Source organism: Haliaeetus albicilla, chromosome 4 (assembly GCF_947461875.1).
Source record: "Haliaeetus albicilla chromosome 4, bHalAlb1.1, whole genome shotgun sequence".
In the NCBI taxonomy this organism is placed as follows: Eukaryota; Metazoa; Chordata; class Aves; order Accipitriformes; family Accipitridae; genus Haliaeetus; species Haliaeetus albicilla.
The window spans coordinates 20,130,934-20,147,691 of record NC_091486.1 but is presented as its reverse complement, the minus strand read 5'-3'; the positions used below and the strand labels follow the sequence as shown (position 1 = coordinate 20,147,691).

Genomic DNA, 16,758 nt, shown 5'->3' with positions numbered 1-16,758 from the left:
GTTCTCCCAGTGTTCTTGTTCCTGCTTAATCTTTATGGCAAGAGATGCCGTCTAGTTTAGTAAACATTTATTTTAAACTGTGTTTAACTTTTCAGTGCCATGGTGGCAGGAGGTTACTTTCTTTTCCCACTTATAATGGAAATTAAGAGTCCAAGAAAATGTTTTAATTCAACTTCAGTTGCATTTGCTTACTACATTAAATTTGTAATGGGTATTGTACCTTACAGATCAGTCATGCTTTGTTAATTATGTAACAGACACCATCCTACCAAGTTACTGCCCTCCCTAGTTCTCGTTTCTTTGAGACATATCACTGGTATAATTTGTAAAGACTTTTTGAAGAGTTATGAGAAATTAGTACCCATATGTTGGAAAAAATTAAAACTGAGGTGCAGCACTAAACATTAAACTGCTTTTACTGTGAAATTGTCTTGTCAGCATAATGTTATCAGTCAATTCAAACTACAAGGTAATAATTCTTATAGCCCCTCTGCACAGGCTAATAGTAACCCTCAAGATCAAGTATTCCCTAAACTAAACGATCTAAGAATGTGCACATCCTCTGCAGCTCTGCATAGTCAGAACCAAATGATTCTGTTAAGGGGTAAGGTTGGACTACAGGTAATCAAAAGAAAACCTCTAACTTTCAGGTATCATTTCTTTGACAGCTCCGTGGCACCTGAAAAAACCAAGCTAGATCTATCCCCTATTATAACAGAGAGCCTGCTGCTCCTACTTTAAGATGTGTGAGGGAGGATGCAGCTCCTGAAATGCTACAAAAGGAGGCATGGAGTGCACCTGTATTTCACCATTACTTAGGAGCATAAAATATGACCTTGCATTTCTCCAACTCCTGAATGTGCATAACAGAGAGTTTACAGTCTTTTAGGTTTCATATCTGACTTCAGCAGTTGTAGTCAATGTGTGTTTAAGTCTGTATGTAGCATTGAATGACCAATGTATTCTGACGCACGCTGTCTGACTGTTTTTCAGAAGTCTTTACCATACAAGAGAAAATAAGACACTGCAAGATAAGCGTGCCGATTACCAGATAAATGGGGAAATTATATGTAGAGATTGTGGACAAGTGAGGAACAACTTATTTTCATACTTTTATGTTGTTGTTGTCTGTATTTATTTCTGTCTAATGTTCTTGTCTATTTTATCTGAAACGTAATTTTCTTATACTTGCAGGCTTGGGGAAATATGATGGTTCACCGAGGTCTTGACCTGCCTTGTCTAAAGATTAGAAATTTTGTGGTTGTGTTTGAAGACAAGAAAACAACAAAGCAAATGTTTAAGAAATGGGGAGAACTGCCTGTCAAGTTCCCTAATTTTGATTATGCAGCTCATTGTCCTTCAAGTGATGAAGATTAAGGACTTAGAATGAAAATAAAATCCCTTTTCAACTTTTCTCTGACTGCTGATTAGAAGCTCCTGTGTCCCATAGGAAGTGCTGCATCATAAACACTGTGAAAGCTCTGGGGCATGAGGAAACTGTCTTGAAGAGGAAAAAAAAACAAGGAAGGAGAAGGACAAAGTCATACAGCTGCTGTCTGCACTCAGATTTGCAGTGGTACTCTGGGACAAAGATGACAAAATACGTTGCAGTCATGTGTATCCATGGAACAAATTCCCATCTCTACTCACAGTCCATCATGGGGTGACCACACTGTCAAAAGTGTGTTAGTTGACCTGTCGTCAAGGACAGAACATAGGACAGACATCTTGAGATATGCCATGGTGATTATTTTCTGGTTTTCTTCCTGCTTTAACCCTTTTGAAGATAAAGTGTCTCAAAACAGGAGCCATGTAAAGAGAACAGATTAGCTGAGTGTTATTTCTGAATCATTGCTTCGTCAGTGTTTTCATGACTGAGTCCTTCCCCTCTTTAGCTGTAAGCTCATACATTTTGACAGACTAAAATTAAGTTTCCCTTAAAAGACATTTCAAAAAATCAAGCCCTTAACCTGACTTGAAATTGATTATTTTAATGTCCAAGAAGCACAATACCAAGTGACTTTCTGTGTGTTAGTTTCATAGGATTGTTAAACTGGCTATATAATGAGGTACGTATTTTTTTCAATAAATTACTATAATGATTAACCTTTGCCAACTGTGATACTGTTTATTCTCTTTCACTGTAAGTATTTTGACAATAATAATACCACGGTTTCACCCTAGAAATTTAAAGGATATTGGTATTCTGACTGTAAAAATAGCATAATGTGTCTCCATATTTATCTCGTGGACAGATTTCCCCCCCCCCCCATTTGCAAGTAAGATACTGGAGAGCGGAAAGAAGGTCTGTTTGTTGTTATAACAGTCAGCTTTGCAAATTCAGGATAAAATGGTATGTTTACTGGCATGGACATGTAAACACTACAGTAGCCCCAGGTAAAATTTCTAAGTTACAACATAGCTGAAAAGTATATCCCAGCAAAAAAGAATCCTATTATGGCTAGATCTGTAATTGCTCTCATCTTTGAAAGGAATATAAATACTGTGCACATTATTTTAAATCAGATTTGATTTCAGGTTTGCATCAGGACCAGATTTAGGGGGTTGGAGGGGTGGTTGTATTTCTGGCCTTGCTTCGGCGGGGGGGACGACTAGTTTCTGACTGAGAAGAGCAGCCCATTTCAGATATCACCAAACTGATACAGGCCATTCTGGGATTAGCTACTTAATTATAAAAAAATTATAGCATTATGAAATAAATATGCACACGATGAGTTTTCACTATAGCAGTTTTGTAGATTACAATGTGCTTAAACTTACAGAAATTGTGGTTTATTTATAGGTTGAAATTATTCCACAACAGCAATTTATACCAATAAACTACTACCTTAGGGCTGTAAAAAAAAATCAGTCATATTGAGAGTTAAGAGATTATATATGCAAAGATGTTTCAAAACACAGCAATTCCACAGGTATTTTTGAATGATACAACTAAAACAGGAAAGGCTACTGGGAGATAGGGAGTGTAAACGGTTTGTAGTATATGTGTTTTATATTCATGTATATCTTTATATAATGCTATTCTTACCTTTATATATTCTGCGGGGCAGACAAATGTGAAATCTTCACCAATTTCTTTATTCAGCATTAGATACTTCATTAGTTAAAAAAATCAAACCATTCCCATCATCTGTTGTTCTTAAAAACTCTTTAAGTTATTCTCTTTCTTGTATTTTGCTTAATACTGAAGCTTTTGGCTACTTCTAGAATCTGCTGATTTAGCATTAAGTGCAGGACAAATTTTACACTTTTTACACATTGATCTGAGAAACTGACTGTTTAAAAATGTTGGAGATTCATAGATCACACATGATTGTAATTTAAGATGTATTTTGTCCATGTGCTCAGTATCTGATGAGATGCCATGAAATATGCTAAATATATGTCTTGGTAAATAATCATAATCCAGATCATCTCTGGATTTCTGTATTAATGAGTTGTTAGTTATGTAAATGTAACATAATACACTGTACATAGCATTTTCAAGTGTCTGAAGTAATTTATTCAGTACTTTAAAGAAGTGTAAGACCCTGTTGAAAAAACAGTATCATTAAATAGATTGCTGCTGGATCCTCAATCAAATAATTTTCCATGCTGAGTAGATTTTCTGAAATCTGAGCTTTTGATACTTCCCTTTACTGAAGCAACAAGAGCATGTGCAGCTGGATTTCTTTGTTCTTTTATAGTTGAGTTCAACAGGGCTATATCAGAAACATGCCTGGGCTTCTTCTAGTTCACCTATGTGCTGCTGTTACACTCCCAGTTCCTAGCGTTACTCAGCCACGTTCAGCTTAAAGAGTGTTTGCACAATCTCACTTCAGCATAATGTGTAATGAACCTCAAATGAATCCTGCTGGTGTGTAGGATAAGGAATTTCCACTTCAAGTTACTGTCTCTGAAAGGGGTTGTAAAACGTGCCTATATTGTTCATCCAGGAAGTGTGAAGTTGTAAAAAACAAGCTAAATTGCCATATATTATTTGCTAGTTACTTCTGCATTTATTGCCTTTATGGACCCAAAGTCCTCCAGGGAGTGTGACAAATCCTGATTGTATTTTCTACTTACAGCTTTTATTTGTTCACAAATGTGGAAATGTATTAGTCACTGGGGATTTGTCTAGCTATGTGTGTGGCTACTTAAGAACTAGTTCAGCTTTAGTTGCATTTTCATTTTTCTGTCTACTTTTGGTCTGACATCTTGCACAACCTACATCTGTAAATCTGCGTTTCCTCATCCGGGAAATGTAAATACTTTAGTAACACTAGAGTAGTTGCATAACTGGTTGGATAGTTGCTGTACAAACTAAATATGTTTTCTGTTCCATAATTTGTCCATCTCTCCAACTGATTCACCCTCTTTCTAGCTTCCTTACACTTTTATTTCTATATTACATTATGGGGTTCTGATGTTGCAGAAGTTAGGAAGAACTTCGGCTGTTGAAAGAATTGCTGTTTGCTTCTTCACTAGTACTAATATAAACAGTCCAGAGAAGGGAGTTCAGGTGTTAGGAGCAATAGGTCAACAAAGCTTGTAAAGGTCATTCTCTGCCAGGTAAATTTTGTTTTGCTTCTAATGCTGCGACCTTTGTGAATCTTACTACAGCACATACCTGAATAATTAAGACTTCCAAATTAGAAAAATACATAGTATGCAGCATAGAGTCATTTTGGAAAGTCTTTTCAGATCATGTGAGTTTGAATCCTTTCCTTTGAGGCATTCTCAAATTTGCATTCATTAGAGGAAGCTGTGTATTTAGAAATGGAAACTAGCCTGATGAAAACCTGCATTTGCAGTTTTGTGATGTTCTGGTTGTCAGAGATAACCAATGTTAGAAAAAAGTGGATTTCTCTGAAGTGTGTTATTGAAAATACATATGGCATTAACCACAGAATGTTAGGAAATAAGTAACACTTTGGAAATATGAATAAGGAGCATGAGTTACATGGGGAAAAAATTCTTTTGTCTCAATCCTTTTCTGTTTTGGAAATTTTGAGTAGCTGCGGTTTTATCTTGTTAGGAAACACTATTGTTTTTGAGCTCAGTTCTGCCCTTCATATGCAGTGTATCAGGAACAAAGTATTTTAGCCTTCTTACCCTTTTTTTCCTGCATGGCTTCTGTCAACAGGATGGATCTTATTCAGAAACTTTATCTTGTATAAAGTACTTTACTGTTGTGACAAGAACTGGGGAGAGAGGGGAACTGAGTTTATGGGAAAATAAGGCATGTTTTATATCACTGTTTTTTCCAGACAATTAATTTTAATCTCTTTTCAAAAATCCCCCCACCAAGACTAATGTAAGGAATGCCCAGATCAACTGCTGCCTCACCAAGGCTGGTGTAATGGTTAGGGTTCAAATTCCAGCCCATACTGTTAGGCTAAGGTGGTAACTTGACTACCTTTGGCGGTAATACTTGGAGGTTTTTTCTCTGTAAAACATTAGCCCAAGTTCTGCTGGACAGGTTGGTGTGACAGGAAACCTATCTCATCTACTACATTTTCAATTTTCAAAGAAGCCAGAGGAGCTGATGCACCCAGCTGCTACTGAATTCCAGTAAGATTTGGGTACTCAGTCCTTGTTAACCTTCTCTGAAGAATCATAGTCCTTGTGCCTGACCTACACACTGAGGCACCACCATTCTGGACTCCTTTCCTCACCCTCTTATCTTTCCCTTTTTGGTGTTAAGCACAGGAGAGAAATGCAAGACTAGTGCAGGGAGAAAGATGAGGTGATTCAGCAGACTCCACATGGAAAATCAAGAATGCCTAAGCCCGACCTGCAAATTCTAGTCACTGGTCTAAGTTTCATGTCAAACCTAGTAAATATTCTGTCAGTTTGTGGCCACCTTTGGCAGTTGACATTTACCACACAGGCTGAGGCAGCAGCAAGAAGGAAGCTGAGCTGGGCCTGGGTCTGCGGCTGAGCCTGGCTGCCCTGAGCAGGCTATGGAGGCCAAGCAGAGGAATGCCCATCGCCAGGCACTGCTGTCTCCTCTGGCATGGGCACCGGGTGAAATGGCTGGGATGCTACAGGCAGTGAGTGGACAACCGGCTTTGTTTTGTAGCTCAGTTCAGCTGCTGCCATCCCTGGTGCCTTTCTGTACATAACACATAGCCTGCACCCATGGCTGTGGGGCACAGCATTCTGCACAAGTCCTTGGTTGGTGTTTGCTTCCAGCACGCTGGATGACTGCTATAAAGGGCATGAGATCGCTTTTTTTTTTTTTTTTTTTCCTAATAACACATCTGAAATGCCTGGCCCAGTCTTATGCTCAGGTTAATCATCTGAAAGAATGATTACTGTCTCTGTGGTAGGAGCACTGGAAGGATTTCCTTTTTGAGATCATCCTTCTGAGACCTGGACATCGCTAATAAGCAGTTGTGCATTGCAGGGTGTGTGGAGACGTACTACAAAGCATCCAACCTCGCCAGGAGATGCCAGCAAGCCCGAAAGCATGGGGGGTTGCTGGGAAAAGAGCAACGAGCAGTGAAGAAAGGAGGCGACAGCGCAGAGCGCTCCAGAGGGACCCGGGTACCTGCGGGATACCGGGCTGTGCAGGGGCAGGCTAAACGGCGGTACCGGCCCAGAAAACGGTGCCTCGTTTAAACGTTTCTGTCCCTTTTGGGCCGGGACCGCGCCGGTACGGGCCGCGCGGCCGCTAGGGGGCAGCGTGCCTGTTCCCCGCCGACTGTCCTTCCCGCCCGCCGCGGCCGGCCGTTATTCCCCCCTCCCGCCGGCTCCTCGCGGTAGGGCCGATGGCCGGTGTGGAGACCCTCCTGAGGGGAATGGGCAGGGCGCGGTCTGCCTGCGCCTTCCCCTCCTTCCCCTGCACTCCCCAGAGCGGCTCTGGGGCAGACCGGTGGTGAGAATATTTGGGTAAAGCCAGTCTAACGAGCACAGCATAGTTTTACTTCGCTTTTCGAGCGTTTCTTCTCTCTGCTGAGGGATCTCTTATGTAACTTGACACTGCGGACTCAAGAGACGTTTTCCCCGTTTTCAGTTGACCTCATTTCAGTGAGCTAAGTAAAATATGTGCAATTGGTGGTTTAAGCACTGTTTCAGAATTTGCGCTGGGCCTGTAGATATTTACTTCTCTAAGCTCTCTTACCTAGGCTACTCAAGTGTATAGTTTTCTCAGAAAAAAGTAATTCTCACATGTGGAAGACATTAAACAATATTTGTTTCTGCTTCTTGTTTTGCATTCTTGCACCATCATTTATTATTTCAGAAAGTAAACATACTTACATTATATATAAACAATAAAGCTATTAGATATTCTTTTCATTTCTCTGTAAAGAGTAGAAATAAGGTCATGACTATGTCCTGAGAATGTGAGGATTGCCAAAATACACAGTAGAAACTTTTCAGAGAAAAACAGTACATATCGAGTAACTGTTGAGTCATAAAACCCTTAAGTTAGTGTAAGCAGATGTTGGTTACAGCTCACATTGATGGGAAGTATATAATCACCACCCCTATAGCCACCCACTGTCCATTTCTAGTCCAAGAACTTCCCCGAAAGCGTGTTTCTAATTTTATGGAAACCCTTTGAAATTTGGCACAGTTTTCAAAAGTATGTAGGGGAAAAAAAAAGTCTGCCAGAGGTTTAGCCTCCAACTGTGAAAACAGACACTGCCTTTTCAAACTCCTCTCCTAGATCACTGACCAACACCCAGAAGAGAGAATTTACATTCTTTTAGAATACAGCAGGAAAATGAAGGTCTGTATGCTGCTAAATTCAGCTTTTGGTAACATTTACATCTGTTGTTTTAAACTGTCAGCTATTGCACAAGACCAGACCAGGCTCAGATGTGAGCGTATTTGTTTTAAAGAAAAAGGGAAGGGAAGTCTTTTCAAATGTACTGCAGGGACATTTTTGCTTGTTGCTTGGACGGATTACAGCAGTTAAAGAGAGTGGGAGGATTTAATTATTTACAAGCCATAGAAGTGTGCTTCAGGCAATATTAGAACTGTAATTATTGTTTGTTTCTGCCCTGCAGACCCGGCTAAAAATCATATTTGGCGTGGTTATATGCCTTTTGCTTTCCTTATTACTTATGTGTATTATACTGCTTCCATCAAGAGGTAAGGCATTTGTAATCTAATGTATTGTAAAACACAATATCTTTACAGCTACTATGACTTCTAAAGTTCACAAAAGTTTGTCAAATTATCTTTAGGATTGTCTTGTCAGAATTTTTATGGCTTTTTCACTTCACAGAAATGTACCTACAGCTGAAATATCCTGAAGGTAGGATTGAAATGCCAGCAGATGTTGAAACAAGGAACTCCTTGAAGTGAAAAACACCAGAATTAACTTTATTGTGCATGATATATAACGTTCTTAGACAGGACTGCAAAAATAATTCTCAGATCTCCTCACATTATGTTATTTTTTATATTAGGGGTTAGGAGACTCTCACAAACTGTTAGTAATTTCCTTTAGCTTGGTGAACTTGTATTTGGTTTTAAATGGTTATGTAATAATTATAGAAGGTCTCTATCCAATTACAAGTTAAACATTTTGTTGTAGGTGGGGTATGATGAATTGTTTGTGAACATATTTAAGATTGCATTTGAAAATTAAAGTCAGCATTGTATAAAATAGGGATGCATAGTTTGCTCTAGTATTATTATGCTAGCTTAGGTAAATCAACATGGTGTGGTCTGCTGAGTCCTCTGGTAAAGTTTGAAGTGAGTGTGGTTTGAAATTTAGAGCCTGAGTGGTACTGACTTGATGGTATTTTTTTACCGTGAGAGGTGTAGTAAGGCCAATATAAGTATTTACGTGGCCCTTTCACTATAGCAGATTAATTGAATGCCTCTGAAATAATTAAAATAGTAATAAAAAACCTATATTCCAGTAACAGCATCTATTTAAAGGGATTTGTTTTTCTATTACTATTCTTTGTTCATGTGTTGGCAGGGTGACTGAGATGAAGAAATCAGTTTTGCATTTACAACTAAATGTTATAAAATCAGCCATTTGCTTAAATCTTGTGAAAGTTAAGTCCTGTAGTTAATATGCAGGTTTTGTGAAAGGCGAAATCTCTTTCCTACCTGATATTTCTGAGGAATATGTTTATCATGGGTTGTTTTGTCAAGAGAAGGGTTGGAGGTTTCTGAAGCAGTTAGGGTTGATTCTGATATGCAGCATGTGAATATGAGGACAGATTATATCAAGGTGGGAGGCAGTGCTGGGAAGAAGTACAGAGTGACGGGTTTGACTTTTACTGTCAATGATGGGGTGCCAGATTTTTTGGCTAGCTTAAGCATGGTCAAATCTGAGCTTTGATTACTAGATAAATGTATGGTATCGAGTCAGACTCACTCATACCAAGTCTGCATGTTAAGATGGCAGAATATTTTTATGAGATTTAAACAAAAAAGCAGTGAGGAAACAAAGAGGCTGGAGACATAGGATCAGTTTGGCAGCCTGAAGAAGTTGCTAAAGATCATGGAAGGTACTGTAGGGGAAGTGAATGTAATTTTCCCTTCTGAAGTTATCACATACCAGCTCACTGGTCTTATTCTGAGTCTCTTCAGTACCTGAGCCATTACGAAGATCTCTTTTCATCTCTATAATTTCTTGGAATACTGACTTGGTAACCAGTCATATCAGACATCACATTTAGATCCAGTAGGATGATAAAGAGTTTATCTTACTTTACAGAATGCTTTTGAAGGAGCATTTTAGACAATTATGGAATACACAATTATGGAATACACAATTATGTTGAACACGTCTGATTATGGCTTCTTATTCTCAGGTGGAACTGCAAGTGATGCGGTTATCTGTTTGAATGCCTAAACCTTTTCAAATTCTTAGTAGTCTGCTGATCTACTAGTTTTAAATGGAAGAAATATAAATTAATTTTGCTGTTACAAATTTTGCAAGTCAAAGAGACAGGAAATAGCTACAGAGATGGAATGTTCTTTGTACATTCCACCTTTACTAGTGCTTAACTGAAAGGATGTGGCAATCTAGAAAGACCATTTCATATGAGAAATGCATAGACACAGACCAACTAAATTTCTGCTTAAGAAATCGGCAAAGAAAAATGTTGCCTGTAATTCTGAAAGAACTGGAAGAAATATTTAGTGCTGGTTTGTCTGCTAAGTTTCATGTTCTTCAGGCTTCTCAAAATATGATAGCTGATTTTGGTTTACAAATGGAAGAGTATAAAAATGTGAAAAATTCTCAAAAGTTATACTGGAAACATAATTTTCTGTTTGCAGAGGATAGTAAGGGGGAAATAGTTGCAGTTATTATGCAATTTCTGTGGGGCTCAGAAGAGCAAGGGGGGCAATCTCAGTATAGGGAATGGCATCTATGCCTAAGAAATTAGTGACAGGTTTTTGACATTTCCTTGAGTTAGGAATGTGCTATGTGATTTACCTAACGATGATAACTCAGCTATGATAACCCAACTCTAAACATTTCAGAAAGGTTCTTTTCACTTGTACACTGGTGTACCTAGTCCTGTTCTTCTGCAGCATAAACAAGATAGAAAATACCTGTCTGCAGTTGAAAAGCAATAGGGGAACCACAGGCACAGTTAGAATTAACTAAATGTATTGGTTAGGCTCCAAATTAATCTTTTCTTCTGCTATTTTTAATGAATAACCAGAATCCTGCCTGTCAATGTTTCTGTTCCAGTTGTACACTTGACCTAGGCCTGAGACGAAGACCCTGGTTCTCTGATGTTGCAGATTAGGTCATGGGGCATAATTCTCAGCCAGGAAGCAGCAGCCAGTTTCTTAGGAACTGGTGGTGATCTTTGCTGCACCCCAGCCGAATCCATTTTCTGATTCAATAAATGCCTCTCTGTGTTCCGATGCAAAGTCAAACAGGGTGGCTTCCATCATTGTGGAGTGGAAGAAAAATGGTTCCAGTCAGGAATTCAGTTGCTGACACTGAATTCTGCTGGAGGTGGTGGTGTTAGTTGCTGCTTTCTAATTGAAATGGGTGCCTGGATGTTTGACTTAAAACAGAAGTAAAGAGAAATTTGCATCTTCTTGGCCATCTATCAAAATTGGCAAGTGACAATTAGAGATTATAAACTTACAGCTGTTGCTAAGTTTCTTGTAATTGAAAATCAATAGATTATTGTGACAGTGTGCTTCCACCAAAATCTGGTGGTTCAGTCTTAGCTAAGAGTTCAGGCTCAGATCTAAGTAATAGTGTAAACCTAGCTACAGTGATCTGTACACTGGTGGCAGAGAGCTATCATAAGGTATTAGAACAGAGTAATAAAAACCAATATTAAGATGGATTAGACTAATTCATACGTCTTCTGTTTGGTACTTCAGACTGCATAAAAAATTGGTAGGAATTCATACTAAAATCTTTCTAGATAAGTATTCAAAAAACAATATGCTCCATTAGTTTATGTTCCCTTAACAGGGTTCATTCTGCTATACTTGTGCAGCTGTGGTCTGTGACAATATTCCTAGGACTGTGGTCTGGGTGGGCCTTTTCTTTCCAAATCTGACTAGTGCTTTGAAGAAACTCTTTGTTGCTTAGATTCTTAAATCAGCATGAAGTGCTTACCCAAAACAGGCTCTATTAATTTTCTGTGCTTATTCATATGCTGGTGGCAGAATAAATACTCTGGTTTAGGACTAATTTAAAGGGGTTAGCACAACAATCTTACCTTTCCAAGTCTATGCTTAGAAATAATGTATGATGGCTATGACCTAAGGTAAATTTTTATACTAGCTTTTCTTTATAAACATATTTTCTGAAAATTTAATTTCTGATAACTGAAAGGGATTATAATGATTCTTTCTTAGTGTATAGTTAGACAGAGGCTTTTTTCCTAAGCACCACACAGCTGCTTGCTCGCTCCCTCCCCCCCACAGTGAGATGGGGGAGAGAATTGGAAGAGTAAAAGTGAGAAAACTCATGGGTTGAGATAAAGACAGTTTAATAGGTAAAGCAAAAGCCGTGCACACAAGCAAAGCAAAACAAGGAATTCATTCACTACTTCCCATCAGCAGGCAGGTGTTCAGCCATCTCCAGAAAATCAGGGCTCCATCATGCATAACCGTTACTTGGGAAGACAAATGCCATAACTCTGAACATCCCTCCCTTTCTTCTTCCTCCCCCAACTTTATATGCTGAGCATGATGTCTTATGGTATGGAATATCCCTTTGGTCAGTTGGGGTCAGCTGTCCCAGCTGTATCCCCTCCCAACTTCTTGTGCATCTGCTTGCTGGCAGAACATGGGAAACTGAAAAATCCTTGACTTAGTCTAAACACTACTTAGCAACAACTAAAAACATCAGTGTGTTATCAACATTGTTCTCATACTAAATCCAAAACACAACACGATACCAGCTACTAGGAAGAAAATTGACTCTATCCCAGCCGAAACCAGGACAACCATGTTGTGGAATAAGCCAATAGGGCTTTGAAATCCAAAGCAAGGGTTGTGTTGGTCTACCCACATCCAATCTTTTAAAGGGAATAATCCTAATAATACAACAGGATATCACAGTGATAGATTGGTGTGCATAAAGATCATCTGAGTTTAATATAATTGACAGTTCTGCTTTCTGTGTTTTATTAAGCTCCCTCATAACAGTACTGAACTGAACGGCAAAGGAGAAGGTATCTGGATAAAGCCAGTGACAATTAATAGATGCTTACAGGCTTTTATCACCACAATTATACATGTACGTTGAATACACTCAAATACATGAGTGTGTAATTATGATCATGGAATATATAAAGCAAGTTACACTGTGAAGCAAAATAACTAAATCAATGCACAGAGAAATACAGAACTGCAGCCTCTAAATGAATGCAAATGGACCACAAAGGATTAAAACTGAGACAGTGGGGTGGTGAAAGGAAAAGAGCAAAGCTGAAATTTGGTAAGCTTTCATTTCTGTATTTGGCTCTGCTGTTTGCTTCCTTTTTGTCCCTGGGCATCTTTTTTCATCTTTGTTATTTCATAGAGAAACGAAACACTACTAAAGAATTTACCAAGCTTACCAACAGCCATCCAAATAGCTGTCTATATAGTGCTGCAGACATGTAAAGTACTTTTCATGTTAGGGTCTATTCTGTGAACAGAGATTTAGAATACTATTGCTGAACCAGTCTTTAGTTACAAAAGAAAGAATCGGCAACAATTGTAGGAAACAATTAAAGATGCTGCTTTTAATTAAAGCATTTTAAAGATATCTTCTGTTGCCTAGAAACAACCATTCAAATTTATAAATAATCAAGTAAGAAATAGTTGTGTTCAGATTTTTTGCAGTCTACTGGTAGAAATTAAGATAGGCATGGACACATTTTGAAAATCATTAGCAGTCATAATAAATTATCACAGAATATTAAGTATGTAAGGGTGAGATGGCTAACAGAGTAAAGGTTTAAATTAGAGCTAAGAAAATTAGACCAGAGATGAGACATTTGTGGTATTGCTTGTCTTTTTAGTAAAAAATCCTCTTAAACTGAGAGAAGGAACCAGGAAATTTTACCAGAGTAAGGTATCAAACAGGACTGCAAATTTAAGCCTCCTATACGCACAACCATGGAAACAGATCTTAATAGTGGATTTCTTTTGCTAACAGGCATATTCACTTAGAGAATTTAAACTGAAAGCTAGTGATAAATAATCATCGCTCAATATAAATAGAACTGCATTCTTCTTTGGAATTATTTTCCATGCATTTTTTTAAGAATTTGCCATCTTCTGTGCTTATCATTAACATATCAAAGATGTCTAATATACAGTAATGGTATTAGCAAGAGGATTTAACTTCTTATTGAACTTCTTGGGATATTTTCTGGACATATTGCTAGCTGATAGGTTTTCGCCTGTGGATTGGCATTCAATTTTATTTCTCATGACAGCTTGCTTCTGCATTAGTGCAGACAAGGCTAGTGTCAACAGTCAACCTGACATGTGTATTCTACAGTAAGTAATAGTCACTTAGCAGAAGAAAACATGTATTATCATTACAAAGTACCATAGAAGAGAATATGAAGAAACGTTTCAAGGAAGTCAGTGTGATCTTAACAGAGAGGGCAGATGTAATGAGGAAGTGATGGAGCATGATATGAAACCTGAGGGTAACAAGTCATCTTGATTATCTGACTGTCATCTGAGAGCTCTGAAGGAACAAACAGGGGAAGTGGCAGATATCTACTAGGCTGCAGTGTGACATCTCTGCTACCTCTGAAGACCATGGCAAAAGTCCCCTTGATTTTAAAGGAGAAAAGTATAGAATCCAGAATGCCTAGACTTACAAGCTGCCATTACTATGGTACTGAAGTTTAAAAACTGGCCTTTATCAGAAATGTTCCTGTGTCTTTTAAGGATTAAATATTTTGAGTACTCTTTCTCTTGTGAACTGCATAGTTTCTCTTTTTTGCCTTTTTTTACATTTTTATAATGGAATTTTTCATTTCCATGCACTTAGCAAGCCAGCATTTTCAGCATTACCCTCTTGTCATCCAGTTGATTGTCCTTAAATTTTGTTTTTAAAATCTGCCCTAGCTTAAGGTGTTTAGCTTTGGCAATAAACATAGTCAAGACAAGAGCCACAAAACCAGCCACAATTTTGTGTATTATTTTTATGCAGTGCTCTGATCTGCTTGGAAATCAAATACCTGGCTTCTGTTCTGTCTTTTCTCCAGAATCATTGCCAATTTTCTTTTGCAGCATTAAATAAAATGTTGATGTTTGTGTTCACTCATTCACTACTTTTGAGCATTATTTTTACCTGCATACCTTCATCTATTTTTTTCATGTGGCTACTAAGAAATATATGTGGATGGTGATTATTTTGCAAGCCTTATATCTGTCTTCTAACACTGGTTGATGAGGCATTTATGAAATTAGGCAGTAGGGGTTTGTATGCACATCCTGTTGTTTGACTCTCTGCTGAATATGTGCAGGTGCTTATTAAAATAGTTGTCTCTACATACCACAGAAGTTCATGAAACTCATGCTTTAAAAAAAACTTTGATTTGTCTTTTGTGTGGAAAAGGCTTTTCTTGGACTCACAGGTCTAGAAGTAAATAAGTCTGAGTGAATAAATGACTGAGTGGAATAAATTAGTTTGTCTAGTTTTCTAATTTTTTTATTCCTAAAGGTGAGTCCTTCAGAAGCTAAAGGACCTTATCAGAACAGTAAGAGAACTTTCTTTTCTTCTGTGCCTACTCTCTGCATACCTCCAGGATTATACTATCCTTGCTGTTCCCTGGTGCTAAATATAGAAAAAAAGGAAATATTGGACTAGTAATTACTAGTTCTTTTTTCTTTTTTTTTTCCCACTTCACAGCACTGCATTAACAGAAACTTTCTGTCTTATTCTTAGTTGTCAACACCAATGATGGTCCCAGGGCTCTTACATTGGAGGATTATTTGAATGGAAACTTCCAATATAAAACATTTTTTCCATATTGGGTGTCAGGTAAGTAAAACCTTTTCTCAAAAGTACATAAACCTTTCTAATATGCATTTCCAGACTGATTTACACAGACTCAGAAATGTATTTTCCTTCCAGCTTTACTGTGAATAAATGCTAACTATGAGATTAAACAATCTGCTAGTCAAAACTTATGGTTAAAATTTACTATTCTGTCAGTCATTCTAGAAATTCTAGGTATTTGATGTTTCAACAGACATGTTTGAGTCAAATATAAACTATAATTTTAGAGGCCTTCAGTGTTCTATTTCTTTTACTGTCATATTCATTGAAGCAAGTGAAAGAAATATGTCGATGTATCAGTCATTTCTTAAGTAATCTCCTTTTTTGTGTTTGTAACAGCACTTTTTTATGTACCATTTGTAATAATTGAGGTAGCCTGTCTTACAGGCCCCATTCTTCTTTGTTTTCAGTAGTACCTAGCTCTGCCATGAGCCCAGCTGTTCTTATCTCATTTAAGGAAATGCTGACACTGCTGAAATTCCTGAATTCCAATGAATTGCATTGAAAATAAGGTTGAGTTTCTAAGCACGTTCCTTAAGGTAGAATATAAAGACGTGAAGCTAATTGCTGCTGATATATGTGTCTGTGTGTGGCTGAAATACTAGTCTTGTTATCATTGAATTGCAGCAGCACCAAAAGGCTTGAGCTAGATTGGATTACATTCTGGTACACACGCTACTACCGCTCCTATCTATCCACTGCCTCAAGCAATTATTGTTCTCTGACTAGAGACAAGAAACATAGAGCCTGTTCACATGGACTCTTACCAAGTTAGTTTTAACCCACTATTTTAGAACTGAACTGAAGACTTCCAGGACATTGCTAGCAGCAGTTCAAGTTTTACAATTAACAATTTGAAGTATGTTGACATCACTTGTATGATTTAAAAATTAGGTCACCATTTGTTAGAATTCTATCTGAATGTCTGAAGTATGTAGGCAGCATATCACCTAAACCTAATATTCTCTTTCCCTCTTTATATCCTTCTCACTTAGACTTATCTTTCCTCTTAACTGTCACACAGCTCACGCAAAAGTCATGCCATAGATTCCATAGATAGTCATGCCTACAGCATTCCATATGTCTACTTTTCTTCTGAAGCAAGGAGTTAAAATTTAATATCTCTTCCTAAGGGTGCCTGAGATCACCACAAATGCAGTTACACAAATCACAGAAGTGTGCTCAAAAGGTCCAAGGGTGATCTAATTTCCTAAAAATGAGCACCTTATACAATATTTCAGGCTGCTTTTAAACTGTTAAAGTCTCTCTCTCTTCAGCTACAC

General features: G+C 37.9%; 2 protein-coding genes across 4 annotated transcripts in view; both read left to right on the top strand.

The window, feature by feature from the left end:
• IFIH1 (interferon induced with helicase C domain 1) overlaps positions 1-2,111 on the top strand; it is a 29,364-nt gene extending 27,253 nt beyond the window's left edge. For both annotated transcript variants that reach the window (XM_009924178.2, XM_009924179.2), the window contains 2 exons: positions 994-1,087; positions 1,195-2,111. In XM_009924178.2, the coding sequence (XP_009922480.2) occupies positions 994-1,087; positions 1,195-1,377 (277 nt within the window). In that variant the 3' untranslated portion in view covers positions 1,378-2,111. The remainder of the gene's footprint in view (positions 1-993; positions 1,088-1,194) is intronic.
• A 5,398-nt stretch (positions 2,112-7,509) lies between these two features.
• LOC104313850 (prolyl endopeptidase FAP) overlaps positions 7,510-16,758 on the top strand; it is a 43,322-nt gene continuing 34,073 nt past the window's right edge. The window contains exons 1-3 of one of the 2 annotated variants that reach the window (XM_069781249.1): positions 7,510-7,741; positions 8,022-8,106; positions 15,362-15,457. In XM_069781249.1, the coding sequence (XP_069637350.1) occupies positions 7,736-7,741; positions 8,022-8,106; positions 15,362-15,457 (187 nt within the window). In that variant the 5' untranslated portion in view covers positions 7,510-7,735. The remainder of the gene's footprint in view (positions 7,742-8,021; positions 8,107-15,361; positions 15,458-16,758) is intronic. The other variant, XM_009913032.2, reaches the window with a different exon arrangement.